Source organism: Myotis myotis, unplaced genomic scaffold, assembly GCF_014108235.1.
Source record: "Myotis myotis isolate mMyoMyo1 unplaced genomic scaffold, mMyoMyo1.p scaffold_m19_p_2, whole genome shotgun sequence".
Taxonomy (NCBI): Eukaryota; Metazoa; Chordata; class Mammalia; order Chiroptera; family Vespertilionidae; genus Myotis; species Myotis myotis.
Genome location: NW_023416324.1, coordinates 150,913,032 through 150,926,856, shown reverse-complemented (window position 1 = coordinate 150,926,856; position 13,825 = coordinate 150,913,032). Strand labels below are relative to the sequence as shown.

At 42.1% G+C, this 13,825-nt stretch overlaps 1 protein-coding gene across 5 annotated transcripts in view; it reads left to right on the top strand.

Moving 5' to 3' along the window:
• Positions 1-6,405: 6,405 nt before the first annotated feature.
• The window catches only part of SPICE1 (spindle and centriole associated protein 1), a 60,489-nt gene continuing 53,069 nt past the window's right edge, over positions 6,406-13,825 (top strand). Inside the window, exons 1-2 of one of the 5 annotated variants that reach the window (XM_036349964.1) lie at positions 6,406-6,499; positions 12,280-12,375. In XM_036349964.1, coding sequence (XP_036205857.1) covers positions 12,280-12,375 — 96 coding nt within the window. In that variant the 5' untranslated portion in view covers positions 6,406-6,499. Of the gene's footprint in view, positions 6,500-8,730; positions 8,885-12,279; positions 12,376-13,825 lie in introns of those variants that run through there. The other 4 variants (XM_036349965.1, XM_036349963.1, XM_036349966.1 and 1 more) reach the window with 4 other exon arrangements.

The window sequence follows — 13,825 nt, the reverse complement described above, 5'->3', positions numbered from 1 at the left end:
AGGCATGGTAGAATAAGATATGCATTGTCTCAAGGATAAAGCCACTTGATTCTCTAAATTTGATCTTCATGACCAAGAGAATTGATTCTCTTGACTTGGGTTGGGCAATTGGGGTTCCTGATTCTGAAGCATCTTTAAGGACTATTAGTTGTTATTGTTTTTGTTATAATGGTCATGAGGTTGTCCATTGCATTCTATCTAAAGTTTTAAATGCTTTTGTGCACCTGCTCTCTTGTGAGATGGTTGTCATGATGATGTAAGAATAAAAAGGTCAAAAAGATCTCATAATATAGTTGACTATGGAGACAACTGGATAATTCCAAATGGTGAAGATGTGGATTTCTCGCTTTCCTTGAATTGATCCAATTCTTGCAAGTGAGAAGATGACCAAAAGGAGGAACTGATAGACTGAATATTCAAATAGACAATGGCCAGACCACATCCTATATAATAAAAGCCTAATATGCTAAGTGTCTGGTTGCCCATTCAACCAATCAAAGCATAATATGCTAATGATATGTAAGGCTCCCCCCAAACGCTTTCTATGATGTGCACTGACCACCAGGGGGCAGACACTCTGACAGGTAGGGTAGCTTGCTGCTGGGGTCTGGCCTATCAGGACTGAGCAAGATGGGCTGGAGCCCTGGAGCCCTCCTGCAGTCCCTCCCTGCCCCCGCCACTGGCCAATCTCCCAACTCTCCCCAACCCCGATTGTGCGCCGGTGGGGTCCCTCGGCCTGGCCTGAACTCTCTTGCAATCTGGGACCCCTCAGGGAATGTCAGAGAGCCAGTTTTGGCCAGATCCCTCAGGCCAGGCCGAGAGGTATGAGAATAGAACTTGACCCACAATCTCTGCAGCAATCAGTCCCGGAAGTCAAACCATAACCTCTGCAACAATCAGCCCAGAATGTTCATGATTTGGTCATGACTGGCAGCTTCCCTATTTTTAGTTTCTCACAACTGACCAGAGAACCATATTATTTATATCTAACTTTAGGTATTTTTACATTTTAAAAATCAGAAAATACAAAAAGAATGATTCATCTCATAGTAGTACTCAAGATGAATCTTCCCAATCTTAAAAAAAAACCAATGTCATAAAAAAAGATAAGTAGTTGTAGAAACAAAAACTACTAACATGAGAATAAATAGATACTATTTATTCAGAGTTTGATATAGAAAGGATTTCAGCCACCACCACTTGCATTTGGTATAGACTAAAAAACAGGAAGGATGTGGAAAAGGTTTATAGTAAAACTAGAGGCATGGTGCATGGATTTGTACACTGGTGGGGTCCCTTGGCGTGGCCTGCAGGGATCGGGCTGAAACCGGCATCCAACATCCTCCGAGGGATGTAGTAGTGCACAAAGTGGAAGGCAGCATGGGAGGAGTCGCTCCTGCTCATCCCGGTCAGCTGAGCCATCTGCCCCCGTCTTCCACCACCTCCCCTCGCATCTCCTCGTCTGCTGCACCCAGCTATGGAGAAGTGGGTCCTTAGGGCGGAGCTCCTGCAGCCTCCCTAAGGGTGCAGACTGAGGCTTGGAGAAGTGGGGTGAGTGCCCAAAGGGCGCCTGGGGCTGACCAGGGAGTTGTGGTAGCTGCACAGTGAGGCTGCCCACTTCCTGCAAGTCTTGGGGTGGCTCCAGTCTGATAGGAGGAGGTGGGCGCTGGGGATGGAGTTTCTAGTCTCTTTTGTCCCTCCCTCCATCTCTTGGTCCCTGCTGCCTGGTAGAGGATGTGGCCGGAGGGATTGATGGGGGTCGGGAGTGCTGCACCTCTGGAGTGGTGCCTGGGAAGTGGCAGAATTTGGGCCGATGGCCCGGCCTCCCAGTGCGAACTGCAGCTCAGCCCCACCTGCTTGTGATCTTTCACAGACTCAGTCGCCTGTTTCTCTTTTCATCTGCCCAAGTTGACTGCCCCTTGGTGGTCAGTGCGGGTCATAGTGCGGGTCATAGGCTTTTATATATATAGACTAGAGGCCTGATGCCCCTGCCTGCTGCTGCCACGGCTGGGGGCCTCTGCTGTGGCCCCGCCCGCTGCTGCTTTGTCTGGAAGGAAGGATGACTGGAAGGACCTCTGGTCTAATTAGCATGTTATGCTTTTATTATTAAAGATAAAGGGAAGACTTCAGAAATACTCTGATTAGAAGTTGAAATGGGGAAGATGGAGATGGGCTAAGTAGAAGCAGGAAATGTTATGATTTTGAGAGCATTTCTGGCTCATATTTGACCACTCAGAGAAAGCTAAATACTAATAAATAACTTTCCCGAGATATAACTGACACATAACAAACTCCACATTTTTAAAACACACATATTACCTGTGATATACATACACACCATGAAACCATTACCTGTGTATCCATCACCCTAAAGTTTCCTTCCATCTTTAAATCTTTCTCTTACTTCCTCCCTGTTTCCTTTCCACTCCCAAGCAACCACTGGTCTGTTTTTTGTCATTATATTAGTTTTCATTTTCTAGAGGCATATAAATGGACTCACACAGTATGTCTTTCTCTCTTCTTTCTCTCATGCTTCTTTCATCAACATAAATATTTGTTAGATAAATTTTGTTGAAATTTTGCTAAGAATTTTTGCATCTATAAATATGTGAGATATTGGTCTGTAGTTTTCTTTTTTGTAATGCCTCTCTCTGATTTAGCTATCAGGGTAATTTTGGCCTCATAGAGTGAGTTGAGAAGTATTTCCTGTTCTTCAATTTTTCAAGTGTTTGTGTAGAATTGGTGATATTTCTTCCCCAAATGTTTGGTAGAATTCACCAGTGAAGCCATCTGGGCCTCTAGTTGTTTTTTTTCTTTTTAACTGCAATTTTAATTTCTTTATTAGACATAGGAATATTCAGATTATTCTTTTTTTTGAGAGAGAGAGAGAGAGAGAGAGAGATTGGTAATTTATGTTTTTTTCAAGAAAATTGTCCTTTTTATCTATGTTTTCAAATTTATTGAGATAAAGTTGTTCAAAATATTATATCATTCTTTTAGCATCTGTAGAATCTGTCACCACTTATTTCTGATATTGGTAATTTATATGCAATTTTCCCTAATCAATTTGTTCAGAGGTTTATCAGTTTAATTTCAAAATTCAGCTTTTAGTTTTCTCTATTATTTTTTGCTTTTCTGTTTTAATGATTTGGCTTTAATCTCAATTATTTCTTTTCTCCTTCTTACTTTGGATCTAATTTGCTCTTCTTTATCTAATTTCTAAAAGTAGAAGCTGACTGATATAGGTGTTTAGAGTGATAAGTTTCTCTTGAAGTACTCTTCTCAATTACATTCCAAAAATTTTGATATGCTGTATTTTCATTTTCATTCAGTTCAAAATGTATTCTAGTTTCTATTTTTATTTCTTATTTGCTTAATGGCTTATGTAGAAGTATATAACACATTCCCCCCCTTCCCCAATTTTGAGGTATTTGCCAAGAATCATTATGCTATTGATTTCTAATTTAATTTCATTGTGATCAGAGAACATATCTAGTATGAATTGAATCCTTTTGAATTTACTGAAATTAAATTCAGGCAACAGTAGAGGTGCTGCTGGCCCTGATGGGGCCCCAATGAGAGCGGGACCATGGCGGGATGGTGGAGCAGGTGAGCGGGCGGCGCCAGGCCAAGGCAGGGTGCCAGGCGGAGCTGTGGGGCTGCGAGGCTGAGGGCATGAGCTGGGGCTGTGAGCCTGGGGTGCAAGCTAAGGCTGATCCCTGCAGGCCACCCTGAGGGATTCCGCCCATGCACGAATTTGTGCACTGGGCCCCTAGTGTTATATATTTACCCTGTAGTTATTTCCAGTGCTTTTCATTGTATAGATCCAGATTCCCTTCTGATATCATTTTCCTTTTGCTTGAAGTACTTACTTTAACTTTTTTCATAGTAAGGGTCTGCAGATGAATCTATCAGTTATACGTGGAAGCATTTTTACTTGGTCCTCATTTAAAAATATTTTTGACAGATATTCCCTAGCTGGTTTGGCTCAGTGGATAGAGAATCAGCCACGAACTGAAGGGTCCTGGGTTTAATTCCTGTCAAAGGCACGAGCTTCGGTTGCAGGCTCGATCCTTGGCTTTGGTCCAAGCATGTGCAGGAAGCATCCAATTGATGTGTCTCTCTCACATTGATGTTTCTCTCTCTGTGTCTCTTCCCCTCTCTCCTCCCGCCCCTCTCAAAAAAAAAAAAAAAAAAAAAAGAGTCAATGGAAAAATATCCTTGGGTGAGGGTTAATAACAACAACAAATACATATTTTTGACAGCTATAGAACTATAGGTTGATAGGTTTCTTTTTCTTTCAATACATTTAATATATGCTAGTGTCTTCTTGCTTGTAATGTTTCTAATGAGAAATATGATGTCACCCTTAGTTTTGTTCCAATGTAATGTTTTTACTCTCTGGCTGCTTTTAAGATTTTTTTCTTTATCATTGGTTCTAAGCAATTTGACTATTATGTGTGTACGTTATGCTGTTGAGTTGGCCCCAACTCTTGGTGACCAGATGAATGAGTGATGTCCACAATGCCCTATTCTCAACAATGCTGCTCAGTTCCTGTAGACCGGTGCCTATGGCTTCTTTTATGGAGTCAATCCATCTCATATTTCACTTCATGTTGTGGTCATTTTTTCCTACTGCCTTTTAGATTATTATATACCTTGATGTAATGTTCTTTGTGTTTCTTGTGTTTGGGTTCTATTGAGTTTCTAGAAGGCAGGGTTGTGGGTAAAGATGCTGTGAGGAGATTGACTTACTGATGGGAGTTTATGGAAGTTTTCTTCAGATTGATTCAATGTTGTCAGTGGAGTAGGAAGCAAGGCTGCTGGCTGAAACTAAGAGATTTGGGCATGAGAGAAGGTACAAAGTTGTCATGTAGGAGGTTAGAAGAATCAAAGGAGCAGGGAACTGTAATATAGTCTTCAGGCATCTTTAAGGGTTTAACTAAAATTAATAATCATAAAGTCTGCTTGGTTAGTTGTTTTTCTCTTCCCAGTTTCAGCTGCAAGGGTGCAGATGTTACAGTAACTCAGAGTGGGCCAGGGAGTTGAGAGTGTATGCAGGGAATGATTATATTGATCAATCACTGGATATATCTACATCAATCTTCCTTAAACAGGGTGGAAGCTATTAGAAGGCAGTTTTTTTGTTTGTTGTTTTCTTTTTTTTTAATATGTTTTATTGATTTTCTACAGAGAGGAAGGGAGAGGGATAGAGAGTTAGAAACATCGATGAGAGAGAAACACGGATCAGCTGCCTCCTGCACGCCCCCCACTGGGGATGTGCCCACAACCAAGGTACATGCTCTTGACTGGAATCAAACCTGGGACCCTTGAGTCCACAGGCCAACGCTCTACCCACTGAGCCAAACTGGTTCTGGCTGTTTGTTGTTTTCTTTTATTTTTTTGTTTTTGCATCTAGGTGTTGAATACGAATTTGCTGATCCATGTATGGGTGTTGTGTTAGTAGTAGAAAACCAGGGGTTAAAGGAAGTTGTCTTTTGGAGCAAATTAACTCCGTTTTTGTTGACTGCTTTGTAAAGTCCTTCACATGGCCTACTCAGCTCCACCTGTTCCGGCTCCAGACCATTAGGGCAGGTACCTCATACCAAGCGCCCACAGTTCTCTGAACTCCAAATATACTGGACTTTCCCCCAACTTTTGCATTTGGCACACATGTGGCTCCCTCTGCTTTTCAGCTTTCTGAGTAATTAAAACATTCCTATAAGCTTAGTATTTATTTAGTATGCCTACTTCTTAGCACTTGTCACAGTTTTAATTTTACATTTGTGCCATTGATAGCTGTTTGCTAATATGCTGAAGCTTCCTGTGAACAAGACCTGGCCTGTTTTTAGGCCCTGCTGAACCTAGCATAGGCTCTGGCACACTGGTAATAAACATTTATAAGTAAGTAGAGGTGAAAGCAAGTGTGATGTGTGAATCTTGGTGTGGAGAGCATCATCTTCCTTTTAGGGAATTCAGAGACTTCACAAGAAACTTGCTAATGCTACATGCCAACCTCCAAAGCTTGGCCTGGAATCTCGTAGGGCAGTGGTTTTCAACCTTTCTAATACCGGGACCCTTTAATTCAGTTCCTCATGTTGTGGTGACCCCCAATTTCATTGTTACAAATTGAATATAATTAAAGCATAGTGATTAATCACAAAACAATTGTAATTATATATGTGTTTTCCAATGGTCTTAGGCGACCCCTGTGAAAGGGTCATTGGACCCCCAAAGGGGTCGCGACCCACAGGTTGAGAACCGCTGGCGTAGAGAGCATTTGGGACGAAGGTAGGGCGCACAAGAACCTTTTATTCCCACAGTCCCTGTGGGCGGCGCCTGCGTACTGGCCTCGCCGGATATCCGCAAGGAGTAGGACGGGGCTCCCGTAACCTAGGCAACAACCCGGAAGCGGCGGGCTGCGTTTACCTGTGGCGGGCCGGGCGGTTCTGGTGCCTGAAGTTTTTGATGGTGGAAAGCGGCGGTCCGGAACGGCCAGGCAGGTTGAGGTGACGGGGCGGAGTCCTGCAGGCTTCAGCCCCACCGAGTCGTAGGGACCCGGCTACAGTGCGCGGTGGGGGCGCCTTTCGGTTCCCTGGGGACCCCGGCGCCTGGGTAGAGGATCTGGCGACGGGAAGCGCACCCGCGACTCTGCGTGCGTTGAGAGAGTGTGTGCGTTTCTGGGTGTGTGTCCGGGCGGGTTTGCGTCTCGCGCGCGCCCTCCCAGAGCCCCCCGAGCGCGCGCGCTCCGCTTTCGGACATTTGTGCACCGAGCTAGAAACTGGGGGGGCCCTCCTGGGTGGCTTTCGAGGGGTTTACGGTCCAGCGGGAGAAACAGTGCCCGGCGCACTCGGGGACCCGGAGGGTTCCTCCAGTCGGTGGGATGGCCAGGAAAGGGCTTGTCCGGAGGGGCCGCCGGAATGGGGTTTGGGGGCCGAGTGGGCGTTCACCCCGTGGAGCAGGGCATGAAAGTTTGAAGGGAGTTCCAGACAGGGCGTGAAGAATGGGTAGAGCTCTCTGTGGCAGCCAGAGCTTTGTTTTAGGATGTGGGGGAGACTTGGGAGGAGGGAAAGCTGGAGAGGTCAGCCTGGCCGCACGGGGAGGGAGCGGTGGGGTGGGGGAGAGGGTCTGGGTGCCAGGCTGTGTTGGATTCCTCTGCAGGGAGGGCTGGGGGAGGCGAGGCGTTTGAGCTGTACTCTGGTCTTTCGTCTGGGGGACAGTGTTTGGAAAGATGTCTCCTTTTTCCTTTGATCAGTTTTCCACCAGCCAGGGTGGATTTGCTTAAAATCCTTGAGGGGCTTCCCGGATGTCTTTAGGATGGTGTTCACGTTGCTGTGGCTCACAAGTCCGCGCTCTGGTCTCTGCCTTTCTTTTCATTGTCTTTCTAGCCTTTCACCGTCGAAAATCTTTGTTGGTAAAACCGAACTTCTCACACCCTTTGTAAACGCCCCGCTTCCCCAGCACGCTTTCTCCCTCTTCTAACTTTTATTCATTAACTGGAGCCCTCAGCTTAAACATTTGTGGGGGAATTCGAGGGAAGAGGCAGGCGTTTCTTACTACACAGAGTGAGGTGTTTCCACGACACTGAATTTACTTGGCACAATTCTCTCTTATTACAATTACTCATTTAATTGTGGTCTGATAAACTCTAAGCTCTGTGAGGGTGCAGACTACTCCATTTTCTTGCAGTTTCTGTACCTGGCTCTTGCATGTGCTTTCAAAATATTTGTTGAAATAACATGTGGATGATGAAGTGAGTGAGTGAATTAGTGTAAGGAAGATCAATTAGGAGAAATAACGAGAGTCCAGACAAATCATTTATGGTAGAGATGAAGAGGAGGGGACAAAGAAGGGAGGTATTTCAGGGAAAGAATAAATTCTGGCATCTGATTGACTGTGAGACACGAAGAGAAGGTGATGCTAAGGCTTTAAATTGGAACACCTAGAAGGATGGTAATTCTGTAGGTTGAGGTGACTCAGCATTTACTGAGCAAGCCAGTCAGATATCAAGAACTAGAGGTTGGCAGTGTGTATGTGTGTATGTGTGTGTGTGTGTGGGGGGGGGCGCATGGGGAGTAAGCTGTATTTGGACTCTACTGTATCTGAGATATGTGTACAAAAGGCAGTTGGAAATGAACATTTGGTGTTTTGCAGAAAGGTGTGGATTCTTGATTTGTGATTTATTTCATTTCACAGTGTGTGTGTGTGTGTCCAGTGTATTCATAACTTTGCTGAGGGGAGTGGGAGAGATCAGTGGGGGAAGATGTGAACTCCCCCTTGGTGATCTAGAAACTCAGCTCCCTGGGAGCCAGCACCTCATTAGATTTGTTTACTGTGGTATCTCCAGTGTCCTGCCAGTGCCTGGTATGTGGTAGACTCTCAAAAACAGTTAATGGGATGAAGAGAGATGGTCTCCAGTGGGAAGACAAGAGGACTGAGGTAGAACTGGGTAAAGATCTTGATTATGTGGCATGTGAGGAGGGGCCAACAGAGCCCGCAAAGAAATGGAGAAAAGAATAGGAGAGAAACCAGGAGAAAGTATTGTGGGAGCCAAGGGAGGGGGGTCTTCCAGGAGTGGGAGCCTGCAGAGCTGGAAAGGCCTGAGAAATAAGAAGAGCCCAATGGTTTTAGCAATTAGAAAGGGTCCAATATTTTTAGTAATTAGGAAGCTATTGGTATTTTAGGTTTTCTAGGCTGTGCTAATTATTTGACTCCTTAGCACCACAAAGTCTGTTCCTTGGTTGAGAAAAATGTGGTCACCGTTATTGGTGATGTTCAAGAGGACACTTTTCAGTGCAAAGATGGTTCCTGTGTTGCAAAAGTTTTGAAGTGTAACTGGAGCTCAGTGACTAGAAGTGCTGAAATATGCCTCTCCTTCATGAAGGTTAGTGAAAGGAAGTCCAGAGGAGGGATAGCTTGGTTACACCTTTGATTTTACCATACAGAGGCTGGAATTTAGAGCTGGCCAGTATGTTAGTTTTCTATGCTGTATAACAAATGACCACAAACTTACAACAGTATATAAGTATTTCTCTCTTTACCACGACCAGCATGGCTAGAGAGCGGACACGAGTCCTGAGTAGGGGCGGCGGGGGATCGGGAAAATGAAAGAGATAGACACAGAGACAGTAGGGAAAGCTGGGACAGGGTGGGACAGCTGGCCCTCTGATGAAGAGACAGTGACCCAGAGCTGGGGCAGCGCCTTTTATTTTATGTAGTATGATTCCAGGAAGTTTTACTAGAGTTTAAGACAAAGGAAATTATGGGAAATCATGGTTAAAGATCAAGCTGCAATTCTTCATTCTTGTAGCTTCTTTGTAATTGTCACTCCTGGCTGAGCCTGGATAATTGCATCTGTTACTTGCACCTGGCTGAACTTAAATAATGAAACCCACCCCTGGCACCTGAGCTAAAATAAAGGTCAGGCTGACAACATACCTGCCTCTGGCACGGTATGTTTCCAGGACATGGCTCTGCCAACGCCACTGGACTCAGCTGACAATAATCAAAGAAATGCTCATGTGCCTTCCCAGGCACTTTCTACAACAGTATTCATTTATTATCTCACAACTTCTGTGGGTCAGGGGTTTGGACATGGTTTAACTGGAGACTGTAGGGTCTCAAAGTTGTGATTGAAGTATTGGTGGTCTACATTCTCCTCTGGAGGCTCAGCTTGGGAAAAATCTGCTGCCAGGTTCACCTCACTCAGGTTGTTGGCAGAATTCATTTCCCTGCGGCTGTATGACTGAAAGGTCTTGGCTTCTTACTACCTTTCTGCTGGAGGCTGCCCACAGTTTGAGTTTCCTGCTCCAGGCCATTTTCATGGGCAGTCACAACACGGCAGTTTGCTCTTTCTCCTAAGACAGAGTATGATACAGGGGTTGCCAAAAGCAGGTTTACAGTAGTAAGTATGTGAGTTTATTCTGTATTATTATTTATTAATTATTATATTCTTTTCCATACAAACAACTATAAACCTACTTTTGCCCATCCCTGTATGAGGATTCCAATTTTTCCATATTCTTGCCAAAGCTTGTTATTTCCATCTTTTTTATAACCATCCTACCAGGTGTGAGGTCTCATTTCCCTATTGACTAATTATGTTGGACATCTTTTCAAGTGCATATTGACCATTTGTCTCATTTCCCTATTGACTAATTATGTTGGACATCTTTTCATGTGCATATTGACCCTTAGACATTTAAAAAAATGGATTATTTGTTTTTATTGTTGACTTTTAAGAGTTCTTTATATATTCTGAATGCACATTCCTTATGAGATTTATGATTTGAAAATATTTTCTTCCACTCTTTTCAATTCCTTAATGATGTTCTTTGAAACACAACAGTTTTTAATTTTGATATAGTCCAGTTAATTTTTTTCTTGGTTGCTTGTGCTTTTAGTGCCAAATCTAAGAAACCATTTCTTAATCTACTAGTAAGGTTCATTAAGATTTGAACTTATATTTTCTTCTAGGTGTTTTTTACTTTTAGCTTTTTTTTTAAAAAAATATTATTTTATTGAGTTTTTACAGAGAGGAAGGGAGTGGGATAGAGAGTTAGAAACATCGATGAGAGAGAAACATCGATCAGCTGCCTCCTGCACACCCTTTACTAAAAATGTGCCCGCAACCAAGGTACATGCCCTTGACCGGAATTGAACCTGGGACCCCTCAGTCCGCAGGCTGACGCTCTATCCACTCAGCCAAACCAGCCAGGGCTACTTTTAGCTTTTACATTTAAGTCTGTGGCCCATTTTAAGTAATTTTTATATATGTTGTGAGTTATGGGTTCTACTTCATTTTTTTTTTTTCATGAAGCTATCCAGTTGTTCCAGCACTGTTTACTGAAAAGATTGTTCTTTCCACATTGAATTGTTTCTTGGCACCCTTGTTGAATATAAACTGATCATAAATATAAGGGTTTGTTTGGACTTCTGTTTCATTCTATATCGTTTTAAATTGGTATTTATGGCTCCAACACTTATTGTATCACCTTCATAGTTGGTTAACTCTCTGTCATTTAACTATTACTCTTGTCTTTAAAATGAGTAATAAATAGTAAATACTTCATGGAATTATTGTGAGGATTAAAGGAGATAATATGTGGGAAGAGCTTAGAACAGTGCCTGGGTTGTAGAAAACACTCAATATGTGTTAGCTATTGCCATATTACCACCATCACTGTCATCATGATCACCATAATTACATCATCACTAGCACCATCATAAAACCTAAGTGTTATTTTCTAAGTTGTATGTGATTTATTTTTGGGGTTCAGGTGGAAAGTTCTATGATTATTTAGGTGTATAAAGAAGTTCTAGCCAAAACCGGTTTGGCTCAGTGGATAGAGCGTCGGCCTGCGGACTGAAGGGTCCCAGGTTCGATTCCGGTCAAGGGCATGTACCTGGGTTGCGGGCACATCCCCAGTGGGGGACGTGCAGGAGGCGGCTGATCGATGTTTCTCTCTCATCGATGTTTCTGACTCTCTATCTCTCTCCTTTCCTCTCTGTAAAAAATCAATAAAATATATTTTAAAAAAAAGGAAAAAAAAGAAGTTCTAGACTGGGAGTCATGTTGCTTTTTAAAAAATTATATATATATATATTTCTTTTGCTAGTGTTCAGGGACTGTGAGTCTTTTTAAAATTTTATATAATGTTTAGTCCAGTGTCCTTAGTATTGCTATTTTAAGAGTGCTGAGCAAATGTTGGCCATTTCCAAATTCTAGTTTAGATTAATTACCTCCATTTAGTATTATAGAAATGGTATCATAATTCATTTGTTCTCTAAAGTTTTGCCACCTTTATTTATACTAAGCACATATGTATCTAATAGTGATTTGAGTGTTAAAGTGCTTAATAAAAGAACTCCCTCTCTCTTTTGCCTTCCTCCTCTTGCATTCATACTGTTAGCATGTGACTGACATTTTCTACATTAATTGTGAATTTATATAACTGATGACAAACCTTATTACTACTGTTCTAGCACTCTGCTTTAGGTCATAATATCTGCATTCCTAGATTTTTTTTACTAAGCAAATAGATACAAGCTATTGCTTTGAAATTCTTTTTATTATAGTTAACTATCACAGTTTTCTATTAATTGTGAAGTAAAAGAACCAAGTTTTTTGATAGTTTGTTCCTTTCATTATGCTTAAATTTTTCTTCTGATGTTTTAAAACTTATTTTCCTAGATCTGTTCCCCCTCCACCTCCTCTAGTGATGCTTAATTACTAGTTTCTCTTATATATTAAGAATTTGATATGATTATTACTCCTAGATGTCATTTGTCCGAGTGAACCGTTACAGCTCCCGGGGAGGAGGAAGGAAAGCACTGAAAGTAAAGAAGAAAACGGCAGTGAAGCAAGAATGGGATGTAAGTCTAGGTGGCAGAAGAAGCAATGTAATGTTACTCTGAGGAATAGGTGTGCTGACATGGCCCTAGTCACTCAGAATGGCACTCTGAATCGGGTGCAGCATGTAATAGGGTGGAATAGGTTTCTGGGCATGTTACATTCTAGGTCTTGGCGGGAAGAGCAGAATCCTTTGGGGAGTTTTTTTTAGAATATAGGAGTTGAGGCTGTACCCTCTACTTCTTTTGAAGAACTGTAACCTTAAGAAGTTGGGGAGTATTTTTATGTTTTTATTTTTTTATTTTTTAAAATTGCCTCTACCTCTACTTTAAGAATTCACTGCTTTAAGGCCACTCTAGCTAACCTGTGTCACTGATGTCTGAATTTTGGGGGCAGTTTTTTAGATTTCCCTGTATTAACCAGTGATGCCGTAAGCACATGAGTGGCATTTTTGGCTGAAAAAGTGAGTGATCCATGCTCTCTTACCCCTCAAATTGTTTGTTGCTCATCTCCAGAGGGGGGGTCACTTGCAGTACAAAGCTTCTCTTAAGATATAGAGATAGTCTCAAGTACCTGGGCATGATCCATGGCTTCTACGCTGCATACTGCCTGGTATCACCAAGAGGATTTTTGTCTTTTGTGGCCTGGTACTTGGGTTTGGACTGTGAGACTTTAGGTGCTTTTGCTTCCTGTTGTGGAGAGTAACTCGTCAGGGACTGGTTTGGAAATCAGGGATTCTTTTAGACTTGGAATCTTCTGGGTTGTGAACAACCATTTTAGCCAGTTATCCTGGGCAAACTGGTGGCCTTTGGAAGTGGGACAGGGGTTTCTGTGTTTACATTGCTTTGTTGCCATCTGATTGGCTATAAAATATTTTTTATAAAGGTGTGATTCTAAGGTAATAAAACTGATGAAAAGGAAAAAATTGCACACTTTAATATAAATATTGTCCCCTTCAGAGTGGTTACTTTGGGAAGTTCACTTTTTATTCTGATAGGCTACTATTGTTGAAAATATAATGGAAACCCATCATGTGAAATTACATCAGAACCTTTCCCATTTACTTTTTATTATTTCCAGTGCTGGAAAAATAAGATTTTTGAAGGTAGACTGAACTTGAAAGTCATTTGGAGTGAATGTTAAATGAAGGAGGAGAGATACACTGAATAATGCTCTTTTGATAAAAACAGTGAGATGTTTTTTGAGATGGCTTGTAAATTAGATTTAAAGGCAATTATAAAAGAAAATTGTTTTAAGTTGCAGGAGTATTAATGACATTATATTTTCTCCTACGAGTACTAATTCCAAGCATATCACTTACTTATATGCTAATTCTATTATGATTATTAAAAAAAATCCTCATGATCTTATAGTTGTATCTTGTATGTTTCTAACTCAATATGAAAGGAATAATAGTTTCAGCATAGAAAAGCCTTGAGCTAAATATAAACTACGGCCCAGAAAATTTAAGTC